We start from the raw sequence: 17,099 nt of genomic DNA on the forward strand, positions 1-17,099 counted from the left end.
AAGAATTTGAACTCAGAATATAAAGGTGGATGAAATGCTGCTAAGCACTATGTCCAGTACGCTGATGATTCTGTCAGCTTGTCACCTTGATAATGACAATAATAATAATAATTATAATAATAATAATACAGCAAATATTCTGGGCTACAGCAAATATTCTGCTCAATACCACAGATTTGCTTGTCAGTTGTTTGACCTTAACCAGTTGAGCATGTCCCTTAGTGGCTGACGATATGTGCATCTCTGACCATGAGCTGAAGTAGTGGGGCAGCATCATAGCTGTGTGTTGAAAGGAATTCTTGGAGGTTTAGATAATTCACCTTTGAAAACATAGCTGGTTCGTTCAACATCCTTAAAAATCCTTAATCAGGGACCTTTTGAGCAGAATGGGCTACTTGAGCAGAAAAAAATTCTAACTGGGCTCCACCTGCAAGGTCATGCGCTGTTTATCTTGATATGATATCACCATGTCGCGAACATATGGTTGTGATGCATGTGCTTGGTGTACCCTTATCAGACGGGTAGTCATGATGGGTATATTGGGCTTCGTATATTTTACCCCGGTGTCACTTTGATGGCATGCACTGCTCTCTCACATAATAATAATAATAATACTAATAATAATGATAATAATATTGATAATAATAATTCTTTCTACTTGAAATTGGAGAGAGGGAGCCAGTCAATTAGATCAAACCTAGTATACAACTGGTACTTAATTTATCGACCCCGAAAGGATTAAGGGCAAAGTCGACCTCAGCAGAATATGAACTCAGAATGTAAAGACAATGAAATGCTGCAAAGCATTTTGTCCAGTGTGCTAACCATTTTACCAGCTTGCTGCCTTCAAAGAAGAATAGTAATGCTAATTGTTGATCAATCATAGAAAAGCGTTTCTTCTTTTCAAAACAACTATTCCAAAAGTGTATCAGAATTTAATGTACTTATTTATTTTCAGCGAAGATTAAGGTGGTGAGTGGCTGTTGAGGGGTCGGAGTCAGACAATGGAGATTACAAAATATAAATGTATAAAATATAAAAAAAATTATGGGTTAATATATTTTTCTTTCTGACTTTTGTTTTTGCTTTGAATAATTTTTTTTTTGTCTTGGTGGAACACCCATTAAACAACTTGATGTAGAATGTTTTAAGCTTTTATTTAGGTATATTTTCTTCATTTGTTTGTTTGTGTGTGTTTTTTAACTGCCCTCTCTCTCTCTCTTTCCACATACACACAGACATGCACACATAAAGCTCTACATATATATATATATATATATATATATATATATATATATAATATATATATATATATGTGTGTGTGTGTGTGTGTGTATGTATACACACACACACATTTGTATATATGTATGTATATATATATTATATATGTATGTGTATATATATATATGTATGACGCTAAATGATGATGATGATGATATTATATATATATGTGTGTGTAAATATATATATATATAAACTTTCTAACACTCTTAAGCTATGAAGTTTTTATATTTTTTTTACTGACATAAAAAGGTAAATGTTAATGTAGAGATAAAAATCAGATGATGTGATGATTTGGAGGAAGAGGAGGAGAAAGAGAAGGCAGACTGTGGTGAGGATGACATGGGGGTGGTTGTAGTGGTGAGTGTAGAGTGCTGAGAATAATGATGTTGGTGTTGCCAATGATGGTGATGATATATCGATGGTCATATTGATATTGATAATAGGGAAGGCATCAACCTGTCTGACTGTTGATCTCTTTTTCTATATACAAAGGGATACTCAAAAGAAACTGGAATTTTACAATAATATTTTGTTCACTTAGTTATTCACTGGAACTCTTGTGAAATGATGCCTTTTAACATCTCTGTCGATTTGTTCTCCACTTCTTCCACATCTGCAAATTCCATAGCACCAAATTTCATCACCAGTGATGACTTTGTATAAAGGTCTGGATCAATTTCCAACTGTTCTTTCAATTTATAACACGCATTCAGTCATGACTACTTTTGATCTTCCATGAGCAAGCGAGGCAGAAAGTTTGCTGTAACTCTTTACATTCGCAATTCCTCACTCAAAATTCATTGGTAGGAGCTCCAGGACACATTGGTCATATCAACAAGTTCGTCAGTTGTTCGATAATGGTCCTCCATGATCAGTTCATGAATTTTCATAATGTTTTCATTTGTTTGGGAGGTTGATGGTCGCCATGAACGAGATTGGTCTTGATGTGACAAGTGACTATTCCTAAAGTATGAAAACCATTCATAAATTTGTTTTGCTCATGGCAGCATCCTTGTAAACTGTTTGAAGCATGACAGCTGGTTCAGTCACCGTTTTCCTTAGCAGAAAACAGAATTTCATGGAAGCATGCTCTAACTTCATTTCAGTCATTGCAAAAATAGATGAATAGGGGAGAATCATTGCAAAACAAAGATGCACCATATGGCATCTTTTATTTTCCAGTTTCGTTTCTCATTTAACCCTTTAGTATTTAAACTGGTCATATCTGACCAAAATATTCTACCTCTTTAATGAGAAAGCTGGCCAGGTCCAGCCTCTCACACTTACCCTACAATATCATTCTCATCAATATCCGGTCAGGCAACTTGTCCAGATCAATTAGTCATATTGGTTGTTCAATAGCTGAATGTGTCATATGCACATGTTACAAATACAGATGATAGCATTAGTTTGCTAACTAAACTAGTTGACTTTGGCCATTTACAGTCTGTTGTCTGTTCATACCCTCAGCATCTAGTGATATTTGTCAATGATGCAATATGTTCACTGGTTCACCATGCCATACTGCATACCATAATTTCAACTTAACTCTGGTTTGGTTGGTTATGGGGTGCTAGTTTTTTCCAAGGGGCTACCTGTAATTTGATCCAGGGCTGTATATTCTCATATTCATTGCTGACCTCTATTTACATACCCATAGCTGGGACTCTCCCAATTAGAGTAGACATTGGAACAATAGTGGTTAAGAGGTGGTTCCATGCTATTTAAAACCCTGGAATTTCTAAACCAGGGCCCAACTACCTGATGCTAATGTCATGCTAGAAATAAGCAATCACATAATCAAAATCATGATTCTACATGATAATGCATGATTAATTTAAAACAATGTGAATAAATAAATTTTATATTTGATAGAGTCCTCTGAATGCTAAATGATTAAAAACATTTCTATAGTTCCCTTCTAACATTATGAAGACATCACATTATTTCTTGTATGTGGCTTTTTAAAAAACATTAAAAAAAATATTTATTGGCATTTTCTAATGTATTATTATTATTTTTTAAATTATTAAGCTATTTAAGCTGTGAATATTCCACTAATTATGAAGTCAAACTTTGTAAAACTTGTTTAACTATGTAAAAAAGATACTTCAACCTACTGCTTCGTGTTAGGAGTACTTTAACAGTAATTGTGGCTTTTTCCTGTAATACAATAGCATATTGTTTAATAGGTATGCATGCATGCATGCATGCATGCATGTATGTATTTATTTATGTATGTATGTATGCATGTGTGTAGGTGCTATGTGTGTGTGTGTGTATGCATATATATATATATGTACTATATGCATATTATGTGTATATCTTTTATCTTTTACTCGTTTTCAGTCATCATACTGTGACTGTCCTGGAGCAGTGCTTTGAAAAATTTAAGTTGAACAAATTGAGCCCAGTACTTTTTAAAAAAAAATTTTAAGCCTGGTACTTATTCCCTCTTTAGCCGAACTGCTAAGTTATGGAGACCAACACCAGTTGTCAAGTACTGGTAGGAGACAAATACAAACATAAAAAAAAAAAAGACAGACAGACAGACAGACAGACAGCCAGCCAGCCAGACACACACACACACACACACACACACAAGGAGCTCCACTTCCTCTGGGGTTGCCAAAAGGGTGTCAAAGAGGGTTCTGAATCTGAGAGATTCCACTACTTGATTTGCTGCTGAGGTTGTCTCCCCTAACCTTTTCCTTTCCCAAGGCACTCACAAAGCAGTGAGGGTTTGTGCCTGGAGCTTCTTCCACAACATGTTAATTAACCCATTATTAACAGGTGCTACTAATCCAGGTCAGAGTAGACTTGGGAACAATAGTGGATAAGAAGTGGTTCCACACTCCTCAAAATCTTGGAACTCCCAAACTAGGGCCCCATTACCAGATGCAGTTTGATGTCATACCCAGGACAAACATCTGACATTGAAGTGCTGGGAAAACCAGTTTCTCAGTATGGAATCTCATGTCTTCAAGTACTGTTTGCAATGCATGGCTTGTCATGCCATTCATCTTGGTGATTTCATGTATCTAAGGCATTTACTTTCAGGAGAATTAATTCTTGGTATGCATTCCTTGAACAAATCAAGAAAGAAGGTTCATGATATCCCCTAAACAAACATGATGCCTTGAACAATCAGTGCTGTGTATTGGGGGCATCCCACAATCTAATATGTAGTAGAAGCAACACCAACATCAAAATAAAAATCAAATGGAAATTGTAGTTAAGATACCCGTACCAGTGACATGTAAAAAGCATTGTCCGAATGTGGTAGCTGCCAGCGCTGCCTGACTGGCATCTTGTGTCAGTGACACGTAAAAGCACCAACCAATCGTGGCTGTTTGCCAGCCTTCCCTGGCCCCTGTGCCGGTGGCGCGTAAAAAGCACCCACTACACTCACGGAGTGGTTGGCGTTAGAAAGGGCATCCAGCTGTAGAAACACTGCCAGATCAGACTGGAGCCTGGTGCAGCCTCCTGGCTTCCCAGACCCCGGTCAAACCGTCCAACCCATGCTAGCATGGAAAACGGACATTAAACGATGATGATGAGGATGATGAACTAGGAAGAATAGTGTGCAGTTTTGAGAAAATTTCAATTGCTATCAACTAGTGAAACATAATACCTAAAATACCTTCAGAATGTTGAAACTCTGCATGGTAGGAGACCCAGAGATAATTTTGCCTGTATTATCTGTGATGTAGTACACATCTAAGAGCCAGATTTGTCTTCTATGAAAGATTACTTATTGGGAAACCAGCTGGAGATTCTTTGATTCAAACAATTCCAACAGCCTTGGTGGAGCTCTGATGATCTTTATACTCAAAGATGTGCTCCTCTACTGGGCTTAAAATCCATTCTGGATGAGTGTACAAGTGTTAACTTACTTTTGGCATCAATCTTGGCTAAATCATGTCCTACATTTGTCACACGTGTTTTAAAATAAAATCAAGTCTTGATAAACATCTAGAGGCCTGTAGTAGAATTGCCATCAAACTTGTTTCAGGCATATTTTTGCAATGATTAAGTAGTTATACCTGATATAGAATTTCTTACCACCATAAATTTCCCTGTGTATATATGTTTGTATGTTGTGTGTGTATTGTGTGAGTGTGATTTTTTGTGTAAGTGGGTGTGTTTGTGTGTGTATGTGTATGTGTGTGCGTGTTGTATGTGTATTGTGTGTGTGTATTGTGTGCACGTGTGCGAGTGTCTGTGAGTGTGTGTTTGTGTGTGTGTGTTTTGTGTAAGTGTGTGTGTATTATGTGTGTGTGTGTGTGTATGTGTTGTGTATTGTGTGTATGTATTATGTGCATGTGTTTGTGTGCATGTGTGTGTTGCATGTGTCTTGTATGTGTGTGTATTATGAGCATGTGTGTGAGTGTGTGTTTGTGTGTGTGTGTATGTTGTGTATGTGTGTTTGTGTGTGAGTGTACTGTGTGCATGTGTGTGTGTGTGTGTGTGTGTGTGAGTGTGTGTGTTGTGTAAGAATAAAAAGAATGAGTCTGATGTATGCACAGCAATTTCTCACTATAGAAAAAAAAACCAACTTTACATTATTCTAGCTAGGTCATTGCCAATTTTGACAAATGAACTGTCATATCATATCATACACATATGCATGCAACACATTTCTGATCTTGTGCCCCCCCCCCAAAAAAAACAAACAGACTTAGAAAGGCTTAGTAAAGTGAAGGAAATGTAGTGAGCTGGCAATATTTTTGACTGGGTCAATGCAGTGAGCTGGCAGAATCATTAGCATGCTGGGAGAAATGTTTAGCGGTATTTCGTCTTCTGTTATGCTCTGAGTTCAAATTTCGCCGAGGTCAACTTCACCTTTCATCCTTTTGGGGTTGATAAGTTAGGAACCAGTGAAACAGTGGGGTCAATGTAATCAACTAGTCCCCTCCCACCAAATTTGAGGCCTTGTGCCTTCAGTAGAAAGGAATATTTTTGACTGGGTCAAGGCAGTGAGCTGGCAGAACTGTTAGCATGCTTGGCAAAATGCTTAGCAGCATTTCATTTGTCTTTATGTTCTGAGTTCAAATTCTGTCGAGGTCGACTTCGACTTTCATCCTTCCAGGGTTGATAAAATAAGTACCAATTAAACACTGGGGTTGATGTAATCGACTTATCTCCTCCTACCACCACCCCTGAACTTGCTGGCCTTGTGCCAAAATTTAAAATCAATATTTTTGACTGAACCAGAAAATTGCTTTTGCAGTATTTTGCCCTCTCTCTCTACGTTCAGAGTTACTTACTAGTACTTGTACTTACTAGTACTTGTGATGGCATTCACCCAGGGTGGGTTGAGCCGGCTTCTTCTCTGGTCCTGACGGCATCACGAACCATGGCAGCCCATGCTCAACGGTTCTGTGCAAGGTCGCTGGAGATAGCGAGTCATTTGCAGTTCCATCTGTGCAGACCAACCACCTGCAGACTTGAGAGTTCGGAGAGGTCCTCCTTTATCGTCGTCAGCTGCCCGCCCGTGTGTTTGTGCCAGTTGGGAAGTGGAGATGGGAGGAGGACATCGTGAATCATCTCACTTTCTGGACGCCAGGCCACATGACCGAACTACCAGTAAAGTATTGGGGGTTGAGGGTATCAGCTAATCCTTTCCATCAAAATTTTTGACCTTGTGCCAAAATCCGACTGAGGCAAGATGTAACTATGTTAATGAGATGTGCATATATGAAATTTAGTTATACATGTGTGTTTTGTAAATAACATATGTGTCTTGCAATGAGGTGGCATATGGCTGAACTGTATGACATATCTCTGAATCTCTCTCTCACTTTCTCTCTCTCTTTCTCTCTTCTCTTTCTCCATATCTTTCTATATCTTTCTGTGTGCAAAACAAATGAAAACAATAGATACACACTATATATACACAGACAAAGATATGAAAACATACTTATATATACACAAACACATACAATTAGATACACACACACATATATTCATACACATGCATATGTACATACATACATGCATGCATGCATACATACATACATACATACATACATACATATATATGTTCATACATACATACACATACATGCACATGCACAAGTACAACATATTAGGTGATAGTGAATCCCTTAAAACAAAGAGAACTTATGTCAATAATAGACAAACTGACTTAGATAAACAAGATGAAGAGACAAGGTTTTCAGTGTTGGTATTATGATGATGATGATGACGATTATGGTGATGCTATTGCTGCTGTTGCTGCTGTTAGCATTGCCAGTGTTGCTGCCAATCATTCACACCACTACCACCATCATCATCATTGACATCATGTATACATTTGCCTCTACATATCTTTGCATAGAAACCACTTGGGTATTAGTGACCTTGTTTTTGATTTGTATAAAGAAAAAGTCTGAAGACCCAAGTGGTTCAATCTTCAAAGATGTAGAAATAAGTACTTTACTCAAAAACAAGTAAGGGTTTGCATTAAGAAAGGCATAGCTTTACGGTGAAGAAGTTTGCTTAGGTCTTAGGTTCAGTTCTACTGTACAGCATCATGGGAAAGTGTCTAATGGTCAGAAAGTTCTACTATTTTTCTTTCTAGCGAATTCATATAAATGCAATACACTGCCTTTTTTTGGTGAGAGGCAAGACTTTTCAATTAAGTTAAAACATTATGATGTTCTTTTCTTTCAGAACAATTTAAAGAAAAAGGAATAAATAAATAAATAGGATCTTTTTTTAAACTTCAAGATAATGATAATCTAAACTTCTGAGAAACAACATTAAAGATTCGTTAATAAGAAAGTTATGAATAAAGAATTCAGGAAGGATTGACACTAAACACTAATTTTGATATCTGTAAATATATGGCACTGACTGATTTACCAAATATGTAAAAAGCATTATTTACATTCAACAGATATTTGTCCTCATCTTGTTTGTTGTTAACACAGTGTTTCGGCTGATATACCCTCCAGCCTTCTTCAGGTGTCTTGGGGAAATTTCAAACCTGGGTTCTCATTCCTAATTGCAAAAATTGATGAACAGGGGAAAAGCACTGCAAAACAAAGATGCACCACATAGCAGTACAACTCCACTCGATGACGTTGGTCAGCAGACTGATGCTTGAGGGTTGCAGAAGCCTAAACAACAATGGGCTTGTCCCTTAGAGAATGTTTCTGGTTACTTTTGGGTACCTCCTTGAAACGATGATGATGATGATGATGATATATATATATGTTCTGTTACTTGTTTCACTCATTTAACTGTGGCCATGCTGTAACACCAGCTTAAAGGGTTGTAATCGAAGAAATCGACTCCAGAATTTGTTTGTAAACCTAGTACTTTATTTGTCTCTTTTGCCAAACCATTATGTTACGGAGACATAAACACATCAGCATTGGTTTCAAGCAATGGTGGGGGAGACAAACACAGTCACACAAAGACGCAAGCATACATAGATATATACATGCATATATATATATATATATATATATATATATATACAGGGGTTTTTTTCAATGGCGGCCCATTTTCGCGGGGTTCCACTATTTCCCTTCTCTCTCTCCCTCTTTTACGTTGTCTGCCATCCCTCCTCTTCCTTTGCTAAGAGCATTTTTAAGCCAGCCCGTCATATTCCCGTGTCAGGCCGAAGAACGAAATGTTCCCAAGATAAGAGAGTCTTTCTAATCTAATGTTGTGGTTGAGCTGTTTATTATTTATTATTATTACTATTATTATTAGTATTAGTATTGTCCCTTTGATCCTCGGTCGAAAATTTGCTTATTATTATTATTATTATTATTATTATTATTATTATTATATTATTACTATTTTCAACTTCGCCTTGTATTGCATATTATTTCTCCATACAGGGGTTTTTTCAATGGCGGCCCATTTTCGCGGGGTTCCACTATTTCCCTTCTCTCTCTCCCTCTTTTACGTTGTCTGCCATCCCCCCTCTTCCTTTGCTAAGAGCATTTTTAAGCCAGCCCATCATATTCCCGGTGCACCCGCCCTTGCCCACCCCCACCACCAATACCGGATATCTCTATATTTTTGCTCCATCTATACCGGATGTCGCTTCTCCCACCACCATTATAGGTGTCTACTCTTCGAACCCCCCTCTTCAATACGCTATTTCACCATGCATTACCCCTCTCTTGATATCCTACGTTCTACTTGCCTAGAACCTGTCATCATTTCTCTGAACCACCCCTCCCCACTGGTGCTCCCCTATATTTCTCCCCCCCCCCACATAAAAAGCACCATCCGAACGTGGCCGATGCCAGACTCCTCTGGCACCTGTGCAGGTGGCACGTAAAAAACACCCACTACACTCGCGGAGTGGTTGGCGTTAGGAAGGGCATCCAGCTGTAGAAACACTGCCAGACTAGACTGGAGCCTGGGGCAGTCCCTAGCTCCCCAGACCCCGGTCGAAACCGTCCAACCCGTGCTAGCGCGGAAAACGGACGTTAAACGATGATGATGATGATGATGATGATATATATATTTACACACACACACACACACACATACATGCATATATATACAATGGGCTTTTTTTAATTTACGTCTATCAACCCCACTCACAAGGCTTTGGTTAATCTGAGGCTATAGTAGAAGACACTTGTCCAACGTACCATGTAATGGGACTGAACCTAGAATCATGTGGTTGGGAAGCAAGCTTCTTACCACAAAGCTACATACATGCACAAACATAGACACACAAGAACTGGTGAATGTGACATTGTTATTCCATCATTGCCTCTTGCCATTATACATATCTGTGTAGATCAGAACATAACTCAGTATCTGTTTTCTCTTGATAAGGACGTTTTTGAAACCTAAAATATTGCAATATAACATGAAGAGAGAATGTAGACATTTTGTCGTTGTTTTGCTTTTACATGCTTTTGTTTCCAACACACATTGTTATGGTTTTCTAAAACATTCATAAATCTATTTCACAATGTGTTATATAAACTGTACCACTTTATTATGTATGTGTGTATGCGTGTGTTTATGTGCTTATAAATTAATGTATGTGTTCATGTATGTATGTGCATACATGAATATATATTTCATTTATAATTACCAAACATATTTATATACATATACACATGTGTATATGAATGTATACTTATACAAATATATATATATATATATATATATATATATATATATATATATATATATATATTATATATATATATATATATACATATATATATATATATACACATGTATATATACATATAATTCATTTATAAGGATTCATTAAATTATGCCTGAATCTTTTACTGTCACATGGAACAAAATTATTCTGACACAGCTGTCACTAATTTAGACTCTATTTGTATGGATATGCCTACACACGCGCGCACCCCCCCCACACCCCACACACACACATATATATAAGCATATACATATTTATGAGGTGGTATGTAATGGTTCCCAAACTAGTTATGTTTAATAAAAAATAAGTTATTAACCTGAGTTTTAAAAACCATCTCCTTCAAAATAGTCACCTTCTGCAGCAATACATTGATTGGTCCCAGTGTTCTTGCCTCTTTTGGAATCTGACCTGAAGTTTTTCATAAGTGAGTCAAGGACCTTCTGTGATTTGCTCTGGATCTCAACAAGTGTTAAAACACTAACCTTTGAGCTGCATTTTCATCTTGGGGAAGAGATGGAAGCCTGCCGGTGCTAAAACTGGTAAATAGGGCAGGTGTGGAAGTGATACAATATTGGTTTTGTTTAGAAACTTACAGGTGAGGGGAACTCGGTGACAGGGTGCCTTGTTGTGAAGAATCCAATTCTTTGCATTCCACAGATCCGGTTCCTTTCTCCAAACGTCCTCCCTGAAATACTTCAAAACTTCACAGTAGTGCCAGTGGCACGTAAAAGGCACCTACTACAGTTGGAGTGGTTGGTGTTAGGAAGGGCATCCAGCTGTAGAAACTCTGCCAGATCATATTGGAGCCTGGTGCAGCCTTCTGGCTTGCCAGCCCTCAGTTGAACTGTCCAACCCATGCCAGCATGGAAAGCGGAGGTTAAATTATGACGATGATGAAGATTAAATCAAATTTCAACTGTGCCTCAGAAAATCTAATCCATGCCATGACATGCTTAGGGTGTGGTAATCATTATATTGGCCAAACAGGAATATCACTCCATTGAAGAACCACTCTCTACAAAGAGCAAATCCGCCACCCACAGTACAGACAGATACAGGTCAGTGAACACATAGACAGGTGTGCTGCAACCTTAATCCTAATTTCCTAATTTTTCCCTTCTATCAATGTTCACAGAACACCTCAGTACAACAAAGAATGAATAAAGAGGCAACTTTCATCAATAAATATGTACCACAACTCAATATAAATACATAACTTAATACAGAACATGACTAACCTTTCAATTATTACCACCCATACATCCCATACACCATTCACATTACAGAATTATATCTACCCTAATTGCACCAAACCCAGAACTACTTACCTCCCTTACATATAGTCTTTTTACTCAGGGACTAGTAGACCCGACACCGTTCAGTAATCGGAGTACATTCAAAGCAGTGATCAGTAATTTTACAAAACCGGTGTGCTTTTGAATCTGTCTAACAATTCACAATAATGACTGTTATTACTTTAATTCCTACCTCAGTTCATCTAATTGTATATATGTATCGTTACTTTGCATAAAAAGGCTTTACTTTTTTTGATTTCCAATGTGCATTTTCACTTATTTTTTCTTCTTACTTTCCCCTTACATTTCCATGTGTAGTTTCTATTTTCTTTTTGTAACATATTTCTATGATATATATATATATATCTTTCCTTTTCCTATGTTTCTGATGAAGAGCTCCGCTCGAAACGTTAAACCCTCCTTCTTCCCTTCTTTCCTGAGCGTCCAATAATACTTTATTTGTTCCACGTCCTTGCGTTGTTGTGTTTTTTTTGTTTTTTTGTTTTCTTGTTTGGATTAACTTTATATATATATACTAGCAGTATGGCCCGGCGTTGCCCGGGTTTGTAAGGGAAATAACTATATAAGCATTTTTAGAGAGTTACTTCCCTTATAGATGCCAATTCGGGCTTTCTTAGCCATTTCTGTTTTGGTGTCTTCAAGCCATGAAGTCGTTGTTCTAAAAGAACGCTGGTCTCCTTGACAACGCTTTACGACGTTGATTTCCTTACACTCCCTTCCCCACAGCTTCACGAGGGAGGAAGAAGTGGGAGAAGCAAACAGGTGCAGGTGTGACTGTGGATGCCAACTCCGCCGCCATCGACACACGAAAAATTATGCATTAAAATGGAATAAAAAATTATGTTAAATTATTTTAAAAATCGTAGACTCATCGTAGATGCGCACTAATACTCAGACGGGCTCGATATGAATCACGACTATAAGATACCCGAATTTGGTTAAACTGCACCGCAAAATGTGGGAGTAGTTAGGAATCTAAATTGAAGGGGACAGACACTCACACAACTACAGTTTTATATATATATATATATTATATATATATATACATACATGCATAAACACATATACCCATGCACACACTTATGGTACCATTGACATGGCACCGACACAGTTGCTTCATATGTGGCACCAGCATGGATGCTTTATACATGGGCACCAACACAGCAGCTTTATATATGGTCGCAACACAAGTGCTTTTATGAGGTACTGGCACAGGAGCTTTTTACAAGTTTCTGAATGGGTGCTTTTCTACATGGGACTAGCACAGGTGCTTCTTACATGGCACTGGCATGGGTGCTCCCCACACAACACTGGCATTGTTGCTCTTTATGTGACACCAGTACCCATGAGCTTGCAAGACAATAACCTTTCCACTAACAGAAAGCGGTGCCTCACAATGGCAATGACAAGGAATACCAACAAACAGTAACAAATGGCAAAATGCCTTACTGGTGTAGACACATCTGATCCATGGAATGATGGAAAAAATAACATTAAAGACAATGATGTGTTGCAGTTTCTACTGCTAATGATGAGGATGTTGATGGTGGTCTGTCTGTCTCTGTCTCTTTTTTTGTCTTATCTTCCTCACTACTTCCCTTTTTGCTTATAGTCCTCTGTCATTATTCTTACTTTCTTTCTTTCTTTCTCAACATTTCTTTCTACACCTGTATCTTTTATCTTTTAGCTTTCACTTGTTTCAGTTTTGGGAATAAAATTATATAGTTGACTTCATAAGAATTTATAAACTTCACGAGAACTGGAAATAATTTATTTTTGGTATGTTGGACCCTGAAGCAGATAAGTTATATATAATAGCATGTGAATATTAGGTTTAAAAAACTCCATTTGGATAGAAAAAGTCAAAGGCTGCTCATAGCCTTCAACTTTTACTATCCAAAGTGTTTCCAACCCAATATTTATATGCTATATGTTATCTGTTTCAGGATCCAACATTCCAAAAAATGGAATATGATAAAGATTTATCTCTGTGTTTGAAAAGAGATATATAGTTGTACTACCAGCATTTTATTTCTTTATCTTTATCTTTGTTTTGATATGATTTGCATTGGATTTCCTTTTGCAAATACATTTTTTGTTGGACACATTTGTATTTTATAGTAAAGCATTTTCACTTAGCGATCTCAAAGTGCTGAGCTTTATGAAGGAGATGGCAAAGGACTGAGATATGTGGCACATTGCTTTACTTAAGAAGACCCACCTACTATAACAGAATTTAAAATCCTAAAACCAAGATGCCATATAAAAAGCATTGGTGTTGGTGCTGGTGCCAATAAAAAAACACTGGTGATGGTGCCATGTAAAAAGCACCAAGAACACTATGTAAAGTGATTGACATTAGGAAAGGCATCCAGTTGTAAAAACCAAGCCAGAACAGACAATGGAACCTAGTGCGACCCCTGGCCTTGCCAGTTCCTGTCAAGCTATTCAACCTCTGCCAGCATAGAAAATGAACATTAAATGCTGGTGATGATGTTGATGAGGTGAATGAAAAGGCTTGAGTGAATGAAGCATTGAAATTTCCAATTCATGAGCAGTGTGTTCATATTTATTATGGGCATATCAGATATAGGAAGGATAGTAAATTTGTATTTGACTTTATTCGCTTGTCATGACTGCTTTGATTTTTCTACCAACTTGGGTGGAATACTGTTGCAAGCTGTGCATAAATTATGTATGAACATTGGGGACATGCCATGCATTTTAACCAGTACATTTTATCATTGTGTGGTTGTTATTAGTTGAAAACTAAGTTGGACAAGGATTGATCTCCAACAAAACAAGAAATTGTTCTGGCATCAGTGAAGCACATTAGATAATTACTGAGCAATGTAGTTCAAGTCTACTTCTTTCTATAATTCTTTTTGTAATTCTTTCTTTTCCAGTTTCTTCATGACTGGCTACTTGCCTGTTGGATTTGAATTTGCAGTCGAGATTACATTTCCAGAACCTGAAGGAACATCATCAGGGCTAATGAATGCTTCTGCACAGGTAACAAAGCAAGGACACTTTTCTTGTTTCCTTAAACGTTTTACTATAGAAATCAGATATATCAACTCAAAATTTCATTACTTTTAACTGTGCAATGCAGTTTTATATATCAATCTGTCTTTTGTTGAGGAATGTCATGTTTGAATCTATTTTCTGTTGAGATATGTCAAATCTCTCGAGACACTGTGATCTGTTGAAAATACCAATTCTATTTTTTGGTTGACATTATTACTGGAACAACCATGGAATTTAATTTTGTAGTAAAAGGTTTAAGAATGCAAGTGAGAATTGTCAATCATCTCACTCAACCATCTTTAATCTTTTACTTGTTTCAGTCAGTATTATGCATCCTGAAGCAGTTAGGTGCACAGTGAACTGCCAGGTTATGGGGATTGTAAACTAATCAATACTGGTTGCCAAGCAGTGGTAGAGTGTGGACAAAATCAAACAAAAAGGCATACACACGCACTCAAAAACACATGAAGACTCAAACACATATGCGCACATGTGCAGATACACACACACACACATACACATGCACACACACACATATTTATATACATACAGCAGACTTCCTCACAGTTTTTCATTTACCAAGTTTACTCACAAGGCTTTGGTTGGCCTGGAGCTATAGAAGAAGACACTTCTTTCAGTTTCCATCAGCCATATCCACCAATGTAGCTTTGATCATCCTGAAGCTATAGTAAAAGACTCTTGCCCAAGGTGCTGCATAGTGAGACTGAAACCGAAAATGCAAAGGAAGCTTCTTAACCATACAGTTATGTCTGTGCCTGTATTATAAAAAATAATTTTTACCCAGTTTATTAAACCTTAAGGCATTATAGGTGCTGGCATATCTGTGTGTTAAGAAGTTTGTTTCCCAGCCATATAGTTTCAGGGTTTATATTCTCACTGTGGGGCACCTTGGCCAAGCTTTTTCTACTATAGACACAAGCTGATCAATGCCTTATGAATGGATTTGGTTGACAGAAACTGAAAATAGCCCATCTCATATTCTTTTACTTGTTTCAGTCATTTGACTGTGGCCATGCTGGAGCACCGCCTTTAGTCGAGCAAATCGACCCCGGGACTTATTCTTTGTAAGCCCAGTACTTATTCTATCGGTCTCTTTTGCCGAACCGCTAAGTGACGGGGACGTAAACACACCAGCATCGGTTGTCAAGCAATGCTAGGGGGACAAACACGGACATACACACACACACACATACATATATATATATACGACAGGCTGCTTTCAGTTTCCATCTACCAAATCCACTCACAAGGCATTGGTCGGCCCGGGGCTATAGCAGAAGACACTTGCCCAAGGTGCCACGTAGTGGGACTGAACCCGGAACCATGTGGTTGGTTAGCAAGCTACTTACCACACAGCCACTCCTGCGCCTATATATATATTTATATATATATATAATTGAAAAAAAAAACAGATGCCCAAGTGCAAGCCTGGAAATATGTGTAATACTACTACTGGATAGCACAGGGTGAAATCTGAAGGTGGAGAATATACCATAACTACACACACACACACACACACACACACACACAAAGTTCAAGTTTACAGAAAACAAAAGATGAAGACAGGTATATATATATATGTATGTATGTATGTATGTATGCATGCATGCATGCATGCATGTATGTATGTATGAGGTTTGTAGGTGTGAGTGTGTGTATGTTTGTATGTTTGTGTCTCACTCTCTTGACATTGTATAATTGTTGTAAACAAATATTCATTCCTGATATTCTGTGAAAACATATCTGGCTATAGGGAAGTATTCCTTTGCTTGGAAATAGATTAGGGTTGGCAACAAGAAGGAAATCTGGCTGTAGAAAACCTGCCTCAGTAATTTTGTGTATTTCACATTCAAATACTGGCTAAAACCTACTTGGGTGGTTAAACTTAATCTGTTGCCCATTTTAACATTACCACCTAAAACTCTGGGTGCATTTAGCCAACTCCACATTGTTGCAAGCATTCAGGACAAGTCTCTAGGTTGAGGAAACCTTCTTCCCTCCATCTTGCCAATCTCAGAAGCCTTGCAAAGGGTTATGGGCACTACTTTCACTTTTATCTAAAAGATAAAAGAAAAAATTCCTCCACCCTTCTTTATTCTCACAGTTATGCTTTTGTTACAACTACCTTCAGCTGCTATACATGCAGTATGCCACCATCAATCTAAGTAGTTGGTGGATTTAATTTTCTGATTTTTTTCTCCCAATTGTCATCTTTTACTTGTTTCAGTCATTGAACTATGACCATGCTGGGGCTCCACCTTGAATGTTTTAGATGAATGAATCTTGTT

At 37.6% G+C, this 17,099-nt stretch overlaps 1 protein-coding gene across 3 annotated transcripts in view; it reads left to right on the forward strand.

Annotated features, from left to right (window-relative positions):
- The window catches only part of LOC115209143 (feline leukemia virus subgroup C receptor-related protein 2), a 203,685-nt gene that overhangs the window by 115,516 nt on the left and 71,070 nt on the right, over positions 1-17,099 (forward strand). For all 3 annotated transcript variants that reach the window (XM_029777307.2, XM_036501205.1, XM_036501206.1), the window contains exon 8: positions 14,670-14,775. In XM_029777307.2, coding sequence (XP_029633167.1) covers positions 14,670-14,775 — 106 coding nt within the window. The remainder of the gene's footprint in view (positions 1-14,669; positions 14,776-17,099) is intronic.

This window comes from Octopus sinensis, linkage group LG3 (assembly GCF_006345805.1).
Source record: "Octopus sinensis linkage group LG3, ASM634580v1, whole genome shotgun sequence".
NCBI lineage: Eukaryota > Metazoa > Mollusca > Cephalopoda > Octopoda > Octopodidae > Octopus > Octopus sinensis.